Source organism: Dunckerocampus dactyliophorus, chromosome 5 (assembly GCF_027744805.1).
Source record: "Dunckerocampus dactyliophorus isolate RoL2022-P2 chromosome 5, RoL_Ddac_1.1, whole genome shotgun sequence".
In the NCBI taxonomy this organism is placed as follows: domain Eukaryota; kingdom Metazoa; phylum Chordata; class Actinopteri; order Syngnathiformes; family Syngnathidae; genus Dunckerocampus; species Dunckerocampus dactyliophorus.
This window is the reverse complement of record NC_072823.1, coordinates 27,010,183-27,024,783: the sequence shown is the minus strand read 5'-3', so window position 1 is coordinate 27,024,783 and position 14,601 is coordinate 27,010,183. Positions and strand designations below refer to the sequence as shown.

The window sequence follows — 14,601 nt, the reverse complement described above, 5'->3', positions numbered from 1 at the left end:
ACAACACGGGAAGGTTACCGAGGGGAGGATGGTCGAGGCGTCCGGGAGGCATCCTAACCAAATGCCCGAGCCACCTCATCTAGCTCCTGTCAATGTGAAGGAGCAGCAGTTCTACTCAGAGTTTCTCCTGGATGAAAGTGCTGCTCACCTTATCTCTATGGGAGAGCCCAGCCACCCTGCGGAGAAAATTAATTTCGGCTTTTTGTACCCACAGTCTTGTCGTTTTGGCCACTACCCAAAGCTCATGACCATAGGTGAGAGTGGGAACGTAGATTGACTGGTAAATTGAGAGCTTTGCCTTTCGGGTCGATGCAGAGTCCGCATCACTGTAGACGCTGCACCAATCTGCCTATCGACCTCGTGCTCCATACCGCCTTCACTCATGAACAAGACCCCAAGCTACCAAACCGGAACCCCTCAACGCCTTGGCTGCGCCCCGAAATTATGTCCTTAAAGTACTGAACAGAATCTGTGACAAAAGGCAGCCATGGCAGAGTCCAACCCTCACTGGAAACGGGTCTGACTTATTGCTGGCAAAGTGAACCAAACTCTTGACACCAGTCATCCAGGCAATGAACAGCATGAATTAGGTGGTCCGGTACCCCATACTCTCAGAGTACTCCCACATGATTTTTCGAAGAACTCTGTCGAATACCTTATCCAAGTCCAGAAAACACTGGTAGACTGGTTGGGCAAATGGGGTTCTGGGTTTACTGCCACGACAGGCACCGACCACCTTGCAGCCTCCCAGCAAACCCTCACAATGCATTTCAGCCTGCCAGGTCTAACCGGGATCCTTCCCGACCATCGGAGCCAACTCACCACCAGGTGGTGATCGGTTCACAGCTCCGCCCCCCTCTCTTAACGAGCGTCCAAAACATTTGGGCAAGTCCGACGTCTTCACCAGAGTGTCCAGAACATGTGGTTGCAAGTCCAACGATTCGACAACAAAGTCAATCATCGAACTGCGGCGTCTTGAGTTTCCTTACTGAGACTGCTGACCCCCGACCCTGACCTGGATAAGCGAAAGAAGATGGATGGTTTTTATCAACATATTTGCGAGCAATTTAAGTATGAATACAACAATATAGTACATTGTAACATCACCAAAATAATCCAATTAATGTATTCCGTTTTATTAGAGACAATTGAACACAATTTAGTCAATACTGTAAAACTATTAATGGCTGTCATTCAAATCAGTTGGCTTTTCACCCCTCAGTCATCAATAATAACAATGATCAACACTACAAAAAACATTTGCGAACAAAGTGTGAGCTAATACTGATATTGCCATTGATATCGGCACTACCAACATTTGGAAAGATCCGCCCACTTGCTGAACGGACGGTGGTAACAAGCTATGACGACGATAAAATGGCGTCACAAGGAAGTTAACACCAAGGACTCTGGTTAACGCCCTGCCTCTGTCTGGCGTCCTCGACCATGCTCTCCGTTTCCTCATCTGTCCCCGTGTAACAGGTGAGATGGCGGCAGCAGTACAAAATTCCCATCTGTTGGTATGAGCGCTTTGTTATGATTGGTGTCCATTGGCGGTAAAGCCCTCCATGTTTTCCTCATCAATTGTACATTTTATTATATGATTGTCCACTAACGCCCCTTTCAAAAACTTGACGTTTTAAACGACGTCACTCGGCAGAGAGAACTAATAATTAGTGTGCAATAACGCGTGTGACAATAAAGCAGTCGAAGCCAATGATCTCATGACGCGTCTGAGATTGTCGTCCTTGTCTTTTGACATCCATTTGTTGTGAAACTTGGAAAAAAATATATATAACGCGCATCAGAGAAAGTTGTGCGGCTGATAACCAACATGCTAAAAACATTTTGCTCTAAATTAGAGTTCAATTATTGCGCGGAACCATCTCACTTTCCGAAAGTGTGGGTACGTATATTCTTTTGTTTTTATACGTTTCTTATGTAAAATATGAGAAAAGGCGAAGCAACTTGCGGCTAATTAAGTAACAAACTATCTTGTACACTTCCACTCTTGGAAGCTATTACGTAATGTGTTAGTTACAAAAAATGACATCATGGCTTGAGGCAGTGGTGGTTTTCGGCATAGGTGGGCAGCTCAAACCAAATATCAATATTAGATTGATGTTTTTCAGTTCTCAATGTGCATTTTCTTAAATTTCTGTGTTTTGACTAGAGGCAAAAATCACAAAATCATGCAATGATCTAGTCATAAAAAATGACATCATGGCTTGAGACAGTGGTAGTATTCAGCATAGGTGGGCAGCTAAAAAAATATCAATATTAGATTGGTATTTGTCAGTTCTCTTAATGTGTATTTTCTTAAGGCAAAAATCACAAAATCATGCAATGATCTTGAAAACAAGTCCAAGTAAAAGGCATCGGTTTTGGCAATACTAGCCCAGTATTTAGGCCTTGCTCACAAAGTTCAACAGTCCTGCCCAAGACAGAAAGCAGTTTTGCCTTTGCCATCAATGTGAACATGTGATAGAAAAGCTAGAAAGCTAGATTTTAGCACAGATTCAGACTTTTTAAGTCAACTGTCTTGAACTTTTAACTAGTGAACAGCCTGTTTGAGTTTCAATGTAGTTTTCAATAAATTGCCAACTCTTAATTTTTTGTCCTTTGCATATTTCTTTTTGTATTTGCATGCTCGAGGTGGGTGATAGTAGTGACATTTTGGTGTCGACGCAATACTAAATAAATATAGGGCCATGATATTCCATTCAATTAAAAATGTAGTAAAATAAACAGTACTTAATTTGCCCTACATTATAACTGCATACAAACAATAAACAGTACTTAATTTGCCCTACATTATAACTGCATACAAACAATCTAACAACATTAAATACATCTGTGTATATATAGATATTTTCGCTGTAACAAATAAATATGCAATATGTCCGCAGTTCGCGGAAGGGTTATACATTGTCAAATGTATGTGGTGCGATGTATTTTATAGTGCATCTTTACGTGATAGAATGCAGAGGAGTACACACTTTTTTCCCCCATATAATTTTTCTATGAATACCAACGTTTAGAAGGAATAAAATGTAGGCTAACTAGTTAAGCTTGGTAGCTTGCTATGTCGTGTGGGGCGGCCGTCTCTTTTGTCCTAGTAGTGATCCTATAGCCTGCACAATGCTGTGTAAACAAAGAATAATAGGAGTGTAAAGGTGACTATAGGGGTGTTGTTTGATGTCTAGAGCAGTGGTCACCAACCTTTTTTGAGCCCAAGATCCCTGGGCTCAAAAAAATATTCAAGCTTTATCTTTAAATGCAAATGTTGGTTTGTTTCTGCAGTGATGCAATGACAAATGAGCCACGGGCCGCGCATGGCCCCCGAGCCTCACTTTGGTCACTCCTCCTTTGTGGGTCGGACTTGTGGTGTGGGTTGTATGTGCAAATTACAACTCGGCTTGTTGGCTCAGTGTTGTGCGTGAGCGATGGTGAGGAGTGAGCGAGAAACTGGTCAATGCGTTACAATAGTCAGCCCTAACGAACTGCAGCTCGAAGATTTTTTTGGAGGTGCACGTCTATGGAGTTATACTTGTGCATTGATTTTGAGGTAGCAAAGGCAGATTTTAAGTAATATTAACGTGCAACAACTACTGTTATGTGCTCAAGCACATCGCTGCGCTCTGTCACTCCCTCTCTCCCTTTTGCTCGACCCTTCTACACGTGTCTCACTCGGCGTGGTGCGGCAAGGGGAGCCGGTGTACCAGTATCCCCGGCTGGGTTTTGGGGACTGGACTTTTGGCTGGAGCTTGCGGCTTGTTGCGGCGAAGCGTACGGGTGTGTTCACTGTTGAAAATGCCTGCCTGTTGGTCAGTCTCAGGGAGGGGAGGGCATTAATGTAATAAAAAAAAAAGTTCCGCAACATTCTCGCGATCGACAGGCAAAGTCCCAAAGGTCGACCAGTAGCTTGCGATGGACGGGTTGGTGACCCCCTGGTCTTGAGGGCCCTAATAATGGTAAAAATGCTATTTAGAAAGTCATAAACAGGTTTGTTATGCTCTAACTACAAGTGTTTTCCGTTTATTAATATAGAATCTAGAATCTACTGCTTTGCGGAAATGTACTTATCGCAGTCGGGAACCAATTAACTGCGATTACTGTATAGACTTATTTTGTGAAAACTGTGTGGTTATCATACATTTTTCGAGGTGTCGCAAGATCTCTTGTCACAAGAGATTAAAACATGACAAAGACTTCTCCTTCAGAAAGAAAAATGTCTTGTGGGCACTCTGCCTTTGACAATAATTAATTAATCACACACACACACACACACACACACAATAAATGAAAATGAACTTGGTTAATTTGCCGGCCTCAGTCTCACTCTGTGCATTGGTTTCAGCACCTTGGTGTGTTTGTTCCATAGAACAGTATGAATGGAGTGAGCCCTTTTGTCAGTCATACAGTCTGTCTCAGTGGGTGGAGGCGGGGCCGCTAGCATACACACAGAATGCAGAAGAGTGTAAAGTAGTACAAATTTAAATAGTAGATGGCTGTATATTGTGATATATTTTTTTCATTGTACTTTCCTTAAAAGGATTGTTAATCTTGTATTGTCTCGTTCTCGTAGACCCAATCTTCTGTATTGTCTCGTGAATGGAGTGTCTCGTGACACCCCTAGAAATTTTTTATTTTGGTGGTTATATTTATAACTTATTACTACTATTACTTCTTTCCTTATTTACAGGAGTTTCATTTTGTGGTATTATATTTCAGATATGTTTGTATTTATTTGTAATTTGTAAACCATGTAAATTAGGTGACATGTTATGATCGATCCACCCACCTCTATTTGATGCTCTACTTACAATCTGGTTCCAAGCCATCAGTGCAAATTGTAAAAACTTTGTAGTTTTCTGCCGGTGTCAGCATTACTTCAGGAGTATATTCCTGCTGTGATGCCTTCTAATGTATCTCTCTTGCCTAGGGATGAAAGCCGCCATTGGTGATCCTTTAACACCAGTTAAGTAGCAGATAGTAGCGGTGCGAAAGCATCGCTTTGCTGCTGTGTCAGGATGAAGAAACTATTCGGCGGGTTAAAGACCAAACGGTCACATGAAGCGAAAGAAATTGAAAAGCTGCACAAGGCTGCGTGGGAGGGCGACATGTCCAAGCTGAAGGAATTTGCCAAACCCATCGACGTCAATGAGGCTGACAAGCAGAACAGGTCAGTGTGGAGCTAGACAAGGGTTTATTAAGAGTATGTGGTTTCTGCATTCCAGGGATCAGAATGAGTAGGGTTATAGTATATAGAGGATGAGTACGGTGGTGTGAAAAAGTGCTTGCCCCTTCCTGATTTCTTGTTTTTTTTTACATGTTTGTCACACTATGTTTCAGATCATCAAACAAAATTAGTCAATGACAATACAACTAAACACAAAATGCAGTTTTTAAATGAAACTTTTTATTAAGAGAGAAAACATCCAAACCTACATGGCCCTGTGTGGAAAAAGCCCCCCCCCCCATTACAGTTTTTGCTGCTAAGGGTGGCCTAAGCAGTTATTAGGTTTTGGGGGCAATTACTTTTTCACACAGGGCAATGTAGGTTTGGATTTTTTTTCTCCCTTAATAATAAAGTTTAACTTCAGGGTTTCCCCTAGGATTTTTTTGAAATTGTGGTGGTGGGCTGCATGGGACGGTGGACTGCCACTGCTGTGTCGTGCTGCTGCAGCGTCTGCAATTTTTTTTTTATAACAAATTTAATATAACAATTTTTTACAACTTATTTACCTTTTTTCAACAACTAGCAGAACATGAACTGAGAACACTGCAAAACTGTTACTGGCAAAGTTGCTGAGAGCCCTGCCAACATTTAAATTGCACTTTATTTACAAAGCACATCTCCACTCTGTGTGCTTATTTGTCATTAAATACAGGTGTCATGTTTAAATAGAACACATAAAAACACTACGAGGTGAAGCAAATATTCTTTGGTGAACTACTCAACATCAGCTGGTGAGCTACTGCTGGCATAGGAGCTTCCTATGGGAGACCCCCTGTGATAGCGTCACTGTCTACATACTGTATATAAGTATAGTGATAGCCAGAGAGCAAGATTGTTCTTGTACTTTCAAAAAGTAAGTTGTGATGATGATTGTAGCTCGTAGTTTAAGTCAACGCAAGACGTGTCGTGTATTTGGTTGCATGCGCAAGTTCCAGCAAAGCAGACAGGTTATTCCATTGCATGCTTATCAAAATAAAGCGCAGTGAAACATTTTTATGATATTTTAAATTATTTTCAAACCATCTGTGGTCAATATGTGCCTAACTAATAGGCTACATATGTAGTCATATAGCATATATATCCATTCATAAAATATATTACTTAAAATCATTTTCAAGTTAAAAAAAAAAAAACAACAACAAATTTTTAAGGTGTAGTGGCGCACCGCCACGGTCAATTACATGTCACGGAAAACCTGCATTTAAAAACTACATTTTGTGTTGTCATTGACTCATATTTAAATTTGTTTGATCTGAAACATTTAAGTGTGACAAACATGTAAAAATAAATAAATAAATAAAAATCAGCAAGGGGGCAAACACTTTTTCACTCTACTCTATATAGACATACGGCTCTCTCTCTTGTTACAGGACAGCACTTCACATGGCTTCTGCCAGCGGAAAGATTGAGGTGGTGAAATTCCTTGTGGAAAACGGAGCCAAGCTCAATTTAGTTGACAGTCAAAATAAGTCTGCATTAATGAAGGTAATCCTGCACATTTTGTTTTTGTTTCTTTTAATAGTGAATAAGCTATCAACAAACCCTTTTAACTTTACCACCACACACTTTTAATCTTTCCTGTAACTAATAATAAATAGTAAATGGTAGGGGTAAGCACGATCTGACAAGATTAAAGCGTGACAAGATTTCTCGTTTGGAGAAAAGCTGTATCGCAAGAACAAGGCAGCCAGAAGCCAGCAGCCATCAGACTGTGAACTATGTCATCGCTACTATGAATGATAATGCAGTAATATGGAAGTGGCAGTGTGCAAGGCATTATTGGAAGTGCACATTAAGTGTTTAGGCATACCTTGCAATACAACCTACCTTGGTGTTCCCAGTGGCAGTGAGTGACGTGTGGCTGTTTTTTTTCCATCGCATTAAACAGCTGCTTGCTTCTTGATGATGTTCAAGCAGAAGCTGTAGTAATTTTACATTTGACTAATTTTACTTAGATTTGTCTGCTCAACCCACAGAGGTGTTCTGAGTTGTTTGCACCCTTAATCACCAAGCGTTTCTATTGACATGTACCGGCGAACACCATTTCCATTAACACACCTCATACAAAGAGATCTGTGTTGACAATTTAGCGACATGGTCACTATATTGTATATATCCTTTCTGTTTTGCAGCAGCCTGTTCTGGTACTATTTCATTCTGGAAATGTACTTGAAAGTGATGACACATTTGCTGTATATGTTTACTTTTGTCTAAAAGAAAATTAAAAAAAAAAACTCAACTGAAAGAAACAACTACCTTCTGGTCCCTTTGGTATCACTCGTGCAAACTTGGAGTAACACTTCCTGTATCCTGTAAGTCCGGCATTCAAAATAAAAGCACGCCAGTACCACATGCACTGCTGAAACACTTTGTTCACCACCAGACTTGATAACTGTAACAGCATTTTCTACGGACTTCCAAGCAAAACTCACAAACGTCAGTATATTCAGAACTCTGCCGTTGACTTAAACACACTTGCTCTTATGACCACATCACACCTAGCCTCCGAAACCTCCACTGGCTTCCTGACCAACACTGTATGCAGTTTAAAATCCTCCTACTCACTTTCAAAGCATTACATAACCTGGCTCCCACTTACCTTGCTGACCTCCTCCACTTTCACTCCCCAAACGGTACCCTTTGTTCCTCTGACGCCAACCTCCTGTCCCCACCCTCAATGGCCAAGCGCCGAACCTGGGGCAACAGAGACTTTTGCCTCCTCCCTCTGGAACTCCATCCCTTCACTCGCCCGTAGTTGTGCTTACCTGTCTACCTGTAAATCTCATGTTAAAACCCATCTCTGAAAACTTGCTTATAATGTTTAATCCCAAGTTATTCTCATTTTAAGTGTGTATTTCTTGTATTCTTCTGTTTTATGGTACATTGTATTGATTGCATTGCTTGCTCTTTGTAAGTGCCTTTGAGTTTTTACAAAAGCGCTTCTAAATAAAATGTATTTATTATTATCATTATTATTATGATTATCTGGTCTCAAAATGTTAACAATATCTTTAAACGTCAATTGTGGCACAATAACATTTCAAAATGCACTTGCATTGTTTTGTTACTCAGTTAATTAAAGTTTGTTTTTCCACTCCATATTTTTTCATTGTACTTTTCTTAAAATTAATGTTAAAATCTCGTCCCGTCTCGTTCTTGTGGACCCAATGTCGTGCATCATCTCGTCTTGTGAGGTGAGTGTTTCGTGACACCCCTAGGAGACAGATGTTCAACAAAGGAAGTCAACAATTTTTTTTAACCATGTTCTGATCATACTATAGTTCATACTGACATGACCACCGTTATTTCTTCATTTCGTTTTATCAGGCAGTCGAAGGTCAGCATGAGAACATTGTGGAAATCCTTCTGGAAAACAATGCCGATCCCAACCTGATGGATGTGAATGGCAACACGGCTTTACATTTGGCATCAAGCATCCCATCCATCTCCATTGTTCTTATGCTTGTGAAGCACGACGCTGACATCAATGCCAAAAATCAGGTGATTCTCTCTAGAATGTCTGAGGAATTTCATCATATAAAGCTCATATCTGTTGTAACTTTTGAGTATTGTGATGACTGTGTTCTCCTTTTTTAGGAGGGCCTTTCACCGCTGACTATTGCAGCCCAAGAGGACAATGTAGATGTAGCTGACTTTCTGTTGAAGAAAGGTGCTGATGTTAATATTTTGGACAAAAACAAAAGGTCGGCAACAAAACAACGAGACACTAATAAAACATTTATAATAAAGTGCATACTGTTAAACTGCTTTTTTTTTTTTTTTTTTAATTTTACTAAAACCTCCAGGTCACCACTAATGGTCGCCGCCGGCCAGGGGCACTCCAGCATGGTGCAATTGCTCCTACAGTTCCATGCAAATACTACACTGAAGGATATCAAAGGACAATCGGCTGAGTACTATGCTCAGACAAAGTACCATGATATGTAGGTTTATCTGTTCAGTTTTTTGTCTAGTAAAATAATCCTGTATCCTCCCATGTAACCTCAGCACGTGTGCTACAGAAGCACGTTGAGGCCAAAAACATGGTGACATTGTCAATGTTCTAACTCTTTTGTAGTTGTGTCTCCCTGATGGCCGAGCATGGTACCCAACGCAGCCTGCCGGGCTCCCTGCCTCATCCAAGTAAAAGGACCTCAAAATCAGACACGTGTAAAGACGGTAAATAGTTAATTTTACTTATATTTGATGAAAGTATTAGGGTTGATAGGGGTATAGGGATGATATTGCACGATACCAGGTAAATACAGGGCCAGTATTGTAGATACAATACGTTTTTCATGAAAAATTAGTTTGTGATTTTGCCTGCTAAAGGCAATAAGACAAAGGACATCGATTTTAGGCAAGAACAAATTCATATATTGAAATTCTCATATCAGCAAACTTATTTGTGAGCAGTTTAACAATATATAAATATAACAAGTGAGCAAAATACAGTCAATAGTGCAAAATAACAATATGAACAACAGAACAACAAAACACAGATATTTGTGAAAATAAGCATAAAAAATAGCAACCTCATCCTGCTTATCAATCTTCTGCATTGATATTTAGCAAAGGCCAACTTATGAAAGCTTTCGTGTTGTGAAAAGTGTGAAAACGGTTGACTTTATGTTGCAAGCCTAGCGTCACACTTAAGTGTCCCTGAAGGTTAGGGTTGGGTATCGCTGACAAATAATTTGATAGCAGTGCCAAATCGGTACTTTAGAAATGGTGCCGGCAGTGCTTTAAAAAAAAACAAACAAAAGGGAAACCATACAATCGTATACATTTGTCCAAAAACAATGCCTTTTTTATGGAGTACAGTACAGAATAGTAATGTAAATAAATACCACGGAGCAAAAAAGAAGAAATAAGAGTGAGACCAAAAAAATGTAGTAAGCAATTTATTGCAAACAAGCATGTTCGTGAAATAGGTTGTTCATTATCTGATCAAAAGACCACAGCCTTTAAAAGCCAAAATCTTGGCAAAAATATAGATGAAAAAGCATTTTCTGTCAGTTATTCACACTGTCATGATCTCTTGATGGCAAAAAAAAGAATTCTCTCTTTGAACGCACTGTTTGTTGAGCTTCATATGTACTTCTTCTTCAAAGATAATGTTCCATCACGTTATGGAACAAAAAAGTCAAATGGTAGACCCCCCAAAAAAAGGATACGATTGGCTGACCATCAAGACACAGGACAATCCTCGGCCCAAATGAAGGTTGTTGTTGGAACCATCAGACGGCATCTGTGAGGTAACATGGGTTCCCCCTCCAATGGGCTGACAACTCATGGGTCCAATAGGGGCCAAAGATTGGCGGCCTAAACCTCGGGTGCAGATGCAAGCTCTGGATATGTGGAATGTCATGTCTCTGGTGGGAAAGGACCCTGAGCTGGTGCACTAGGGCGAGAAGTTGTAGGTAGCTATATGACTATAGCTACCTACAACTTCTACAACTTGAGGGTGCATGGGAGTTTGCCCAACCAGTCTACATGTGGTTTGTGGGCTTGAAGAAGGCATTTGACGGTATACCTGGAGGAATCTTTTCAGGGAGGGAGGTGTTTTGGGAGTATGTGGTATCAGACCATGTGCTTCAGGCAGTTCACTCTGGATTGGTTTGCATTGGTGTGTCCATAAAAGGGTGGAGTGCCAACCCCAGGTCGGGGATGGGATCCTGCCCTGAGTGGAGGAGTTCAAGTACCTTGGGGTCTTGTTCATAAGTGAGGGAAGGATGGATCGCAAGATCGACAGTCGGATTGGTGCGGCGTCTACCGTGATGTGGACTCTGCAACGATCCGTTGTGAAGAGGGAGCTGAGCCTGAAGGCAAGGCTTTCAATGTACCGGTTGATCTACGTTCCTATCCTCATGTATGGCCATGATCTTTGGACAGTGACTGAAAGGACAAGATTGCTGGTGCAAACGGCCGAAAATAATTTCCTCCGTTGAGTGGTTGGGCTCTCTCTTAGAGATGGGGTGAGAAGCTCTGTCATCGGGAGGAGCTCAAGAGTAAAGCCGCTATTCCTTCACATCTAGAGGAGCCAAATGTGTTTGTTTTGAATCTGGTCATCATGTCTGAACGGCATTTCCTTGAGGAAGATCCAGGACACATTGCAGAGACTACTGGCCTGGGAATGCCTCGGGATCCTCTGCGAGGAGCTGGACGAAGTAACCGGGGAGAGGGAAGTCTGGGCTTCCCTGCTTAGGCTTCTACTCCTGCAACCCAATCTCGGATTAGCAGAAGATGATGGATGGATGGACTATTTCTGACCAAAGACACAAGGAACTTTGAAAAACTGTCACTGAAATGATTCCAAAAACAGAACGACACAAGAACCTGAGGTCAAACTGCTTGTTAAGTTTTGGAATGTAACCAATATTTTTGAGAAATATGTACCCCTAAAGTTGCAAGAACATGGGAATTTTAACTGCCATTGTGCAAGACGTCCCCAATTTTACGAGACTTTAACTCAACGCCAGGTTTTTCTCCTTACATGTTTTGATTTTTATTTGGGTTTTTTTTTTTTTTCAGATTTTTGGCAACACTAATTTGGTCATCGTAAATTGCACTATTAATAATTTAGCACCACAATGAGGCACCAATATCTACCTAGTTTTTGGTCTGTTGACTACCATTTACATCAGCACCAATGCTGTTATGGTATCAAGTTTCTTGTCCAACTTAATAAGTCTCTGCAAATCCCTTCTCGTAACAAGCATTCTTTCCCCTTGTGCAGTAGAAAATCAAGTTGTGTTCATTTCCACAGGTGGACAGATAGAAGATGGCAAGCAGAGAGAGGTAGGCCTAAATGCATTCAAGTCATGATGGACATGCGAATAAAAATGCAAATTCAGTATAATTAGGTGAATCTAATACAGATTTTTCATTTGTCATTTGGATTTTTGTCCACTAGAATGAAATGAACGATTTGTTAATGTTTTTGAACAAACTTGAAAAACACTCCGGAAAGCTAGGTAAGTGGTACTTGTGAAGCAGGTTTTCAACAGTGTATGACTGTCTTAAACATGTTAATTTTTTCTTCTCTGACAGAGTTGCAAGAGGACTTGGGTGAGTTTATGTTGAACAAAAACTGAACTATTCACTTTGACTAGCAAGTTGAACTTAGAAGCATCAAATTAATCCAAGCTGATCCATAAAGAGTCCAGCTGTTAATTGTCATTATGTGCTCATTAAATCACACCTTGCTCTTGTTGTTATCAGACTGGGATAAAACCAGCAATGCCAGTAAGAGAACACTGCCTGGAGGCTCTGTGGCTTCTCCTACATCCGAGGAAACCCCAGTGTGCTCCAGTCCCTCTTTCGAGGAGAAAGACGATGTGTTTCCAAAAGTGATTCGAAAAAATACCTCAGACGTGAAATCAATCAGCTCGCATGTCCTTCTGGCGCCATATCCCCAACATCGTTCAAAGAAGATCCTTTCAGAAAGTGACAGTAAGCTTCAAACTGTCCGTTCCTTCATTTGCTTTTTGACACCTTCTACTGTATTCAAATGCCATTAAAACAGGATACAACTACTTAAAAAAAAAACTACTTATTGGATTACTTAAGACGGGGTTGTCCAAACTTTCTACTGAGGGCCACACAAATGAGGCGTTCAGGAGGCATTCGCACTAGATGCATGAGCCCCCTCAACTGGATCCTCTCAATGTGAAGGAGCAGAAGCTCTACTCGGCTCCTCCCAGATGATGGAGCTCAGACCCAAAGAGTGAGAGCAGACACGCTGTGGCCACCCTTTTTCTCCTGAGAACCATGGTCCCAGATTTGGAGGCACTGCGTCTCATCCCAGAAGCTTCACATTCAAGGTCACAGCCTGGTGAAGCCATCAGGACCACATCATTTGCAATGAGATGAGATTCTAAGGCCCATCAAACGGGACACTCAACACCTCGGCTGCACTTACAAATTCTGTCCACGGACGTACTAAAATCTAGAACCCAACTGAAAACTGGGTGAGGCAAGTCAAAGCAGCTCAGCATCAGCCCTCACATTTCAGCAAGCATTTGTATTACAGTATATCTTCTCAGTGGAATATACTATAGAAATGCAAATTGGCTATCCTTTATAGTAGTCAGTGTACAGTTTGTATAGCAATGTAGATTTACTATTCACTGAAAATGACTTAACTCTAAATCGCTGTCACCCCAAGTGAGTAACATCATAATTGTGTCGTGTCTACAGTCGGGCATGGTGGTGGTAGCATCATGGTCTGGGGCTGCACTTGCGCTGCCATAAACTGGAGAGGGTATTAATGTTGAAATAGCTGGCAACACAATTGAATAGAAAGAATTATACTCATGGAAAAAATTATTAGACCACCCTTGTTTCTTCAGTTTCTTGTTCATTTTAATGCCTGATACAACTAAAGCTACCTTTTGTTTGGACAAATATAACAATGACAATAAAAATAGCTCCTAAGAGTTATTTTTTTTGGAAGTACAATGCGATTCGCTATTCATGTAAGAACTTCATTGATTTTGGTTATCAAGAAAACGATGGAAGTTGCAGGATAACAGCTCTTAAATTAATGTGCTATATTTGTTATTATATTTGTCCAAACAAATGTACCTATAGTTGTACCAGGGATTAAATTGCATCAATAAACTGAAGAAACAAGGGTGGTTTAATAACTTTTTCCATTATCATGCCTAGAGTTCAGACATAGTGGTAGTAGCGTCACGGTCTGGTGCTCCACAAGTGCTGCTAGCAACTGGGGATCTGGGATTCATTTAGGGGAATTATTGTCTAAATAGCTGGCGACATAATTGAGTAGCAAGCTGTTTGTGTCTTGCCTACAGTCAAGCATGGTGCTGGTAGAGAACAATAAATCTACACTGCCAAATATGTGATACACTGATACACTAATATTTTCCCTTGAAGATAAGAAGATATTCTGCAATAAAATGCTTGCTGAAATGTGAGGAGTGTACTCACTGTTGTGAGATACTGCATTTTAAAACTGAGGTCCCAGGAGGTTTTTGAACGTATTTTGTCCGAGTATCGAAGTGTCCGTTGTATATCTTTTTCATTTTCAAAATTCTGTAATGATTTTTCTGTTGTTGAATTTCTCCCCTACAGAATCGGATGACATTTCAATAGTGTCATGCTCTGAGGTCAAAGGTGACATACAGCATCTTCGTAGGGGCCTGGTTAAAGCAGGTAAATCTCAATGACCATTTCAAAACATCCTTTTTCTGTCCTGTGTAAAGACACTGTCTAAGACACTGTCTCTTCTCAGACTCCCCTAGACACTCGCCAATGGCAAGTCTACCTATCAGACAGAAGGTGAGAAATAGGTATTGCCGTTACTCATTTATGTTGGTATGTAAGTGGGGTGG

At 40.8% G+C, this 14,601-nt stretch overlaps 1 protein-coding gene across 4 annotated transcripts in view; it reads left to right on the top strand.

Annotated features, from left to right (window-relative positions):
* Nucleotides 1–504: 504 nt before the first annotated feature.
* LOC129181841 (ankyrin repeat domain-containing protein 26-like) overlaps nucleotides 505–14,601 on the top strand; it is a 58,165-nt gene continuing 44,068 nt past the window's right edge. The window contains exons 1-13 of one of the 4 annotated variants that reach the window (XM_054777516.1): nucleotides 505–1,482; nucleotides 4,946–5,185; nucleotides 6,613–6,727; nucleotides 8,570–8,743; nucleotides 8,840–8,946; nucleotides 9,049–9,186; nucleotides 9,321–9,421; nucleotides 12,012–12,043; nucleotides 12,159–12,219; nucleotides 12,296–12,313; nucleotides 12,467–12,697; nucleotides 14,342–14,422; nucleotides 14,502–14,548. In XM_054777516.1, the coding sequence (XP_054633491.1) occupies nucleotides 5,034–5,185; nucleotides 6,613–6,727; nucleotides 8,570–8,743; nucleotides 8,840–8,946; nucleotides 9,049–9,186; nucleotides 9,321–9,421; nucleotides 12,012–12,043; nucleotides 12,159–12,219; nucleotides 12,296–12,313; nucleotides 12,467–12,697; nucleotides 14,342–14,422; nucleotides 14,502–14,548 (1,257 nt within the window). In that variant the 5' untranslated portion in view covers nucleotides 505–1,482; nucleotides 4,946–5,033. Of the gene's footprint in view, nucleotides 1,907–4,945; nucleotides 5,186–6,612; nucleotides 6,728–8,569; nucleotides 8,744–8,839; nucleotides 8,947–9,048; nucleotides 9,187–9,320; nucleotides 9,422–12,011; nucleotides 12,044–12,158; nucleotides 12,220–12,295; nucleotides 12,314–12,466; nucleotides 12,698–14,341; nucleotides 14,423–14,501; nucleotides 14,549–14,601 lie in introns of all 4 variants that reach the window. The other 3 variants (XM_054777518.1, XM_054777517.1, XM_054777520.1) reach the window with 3 other exon arrangements.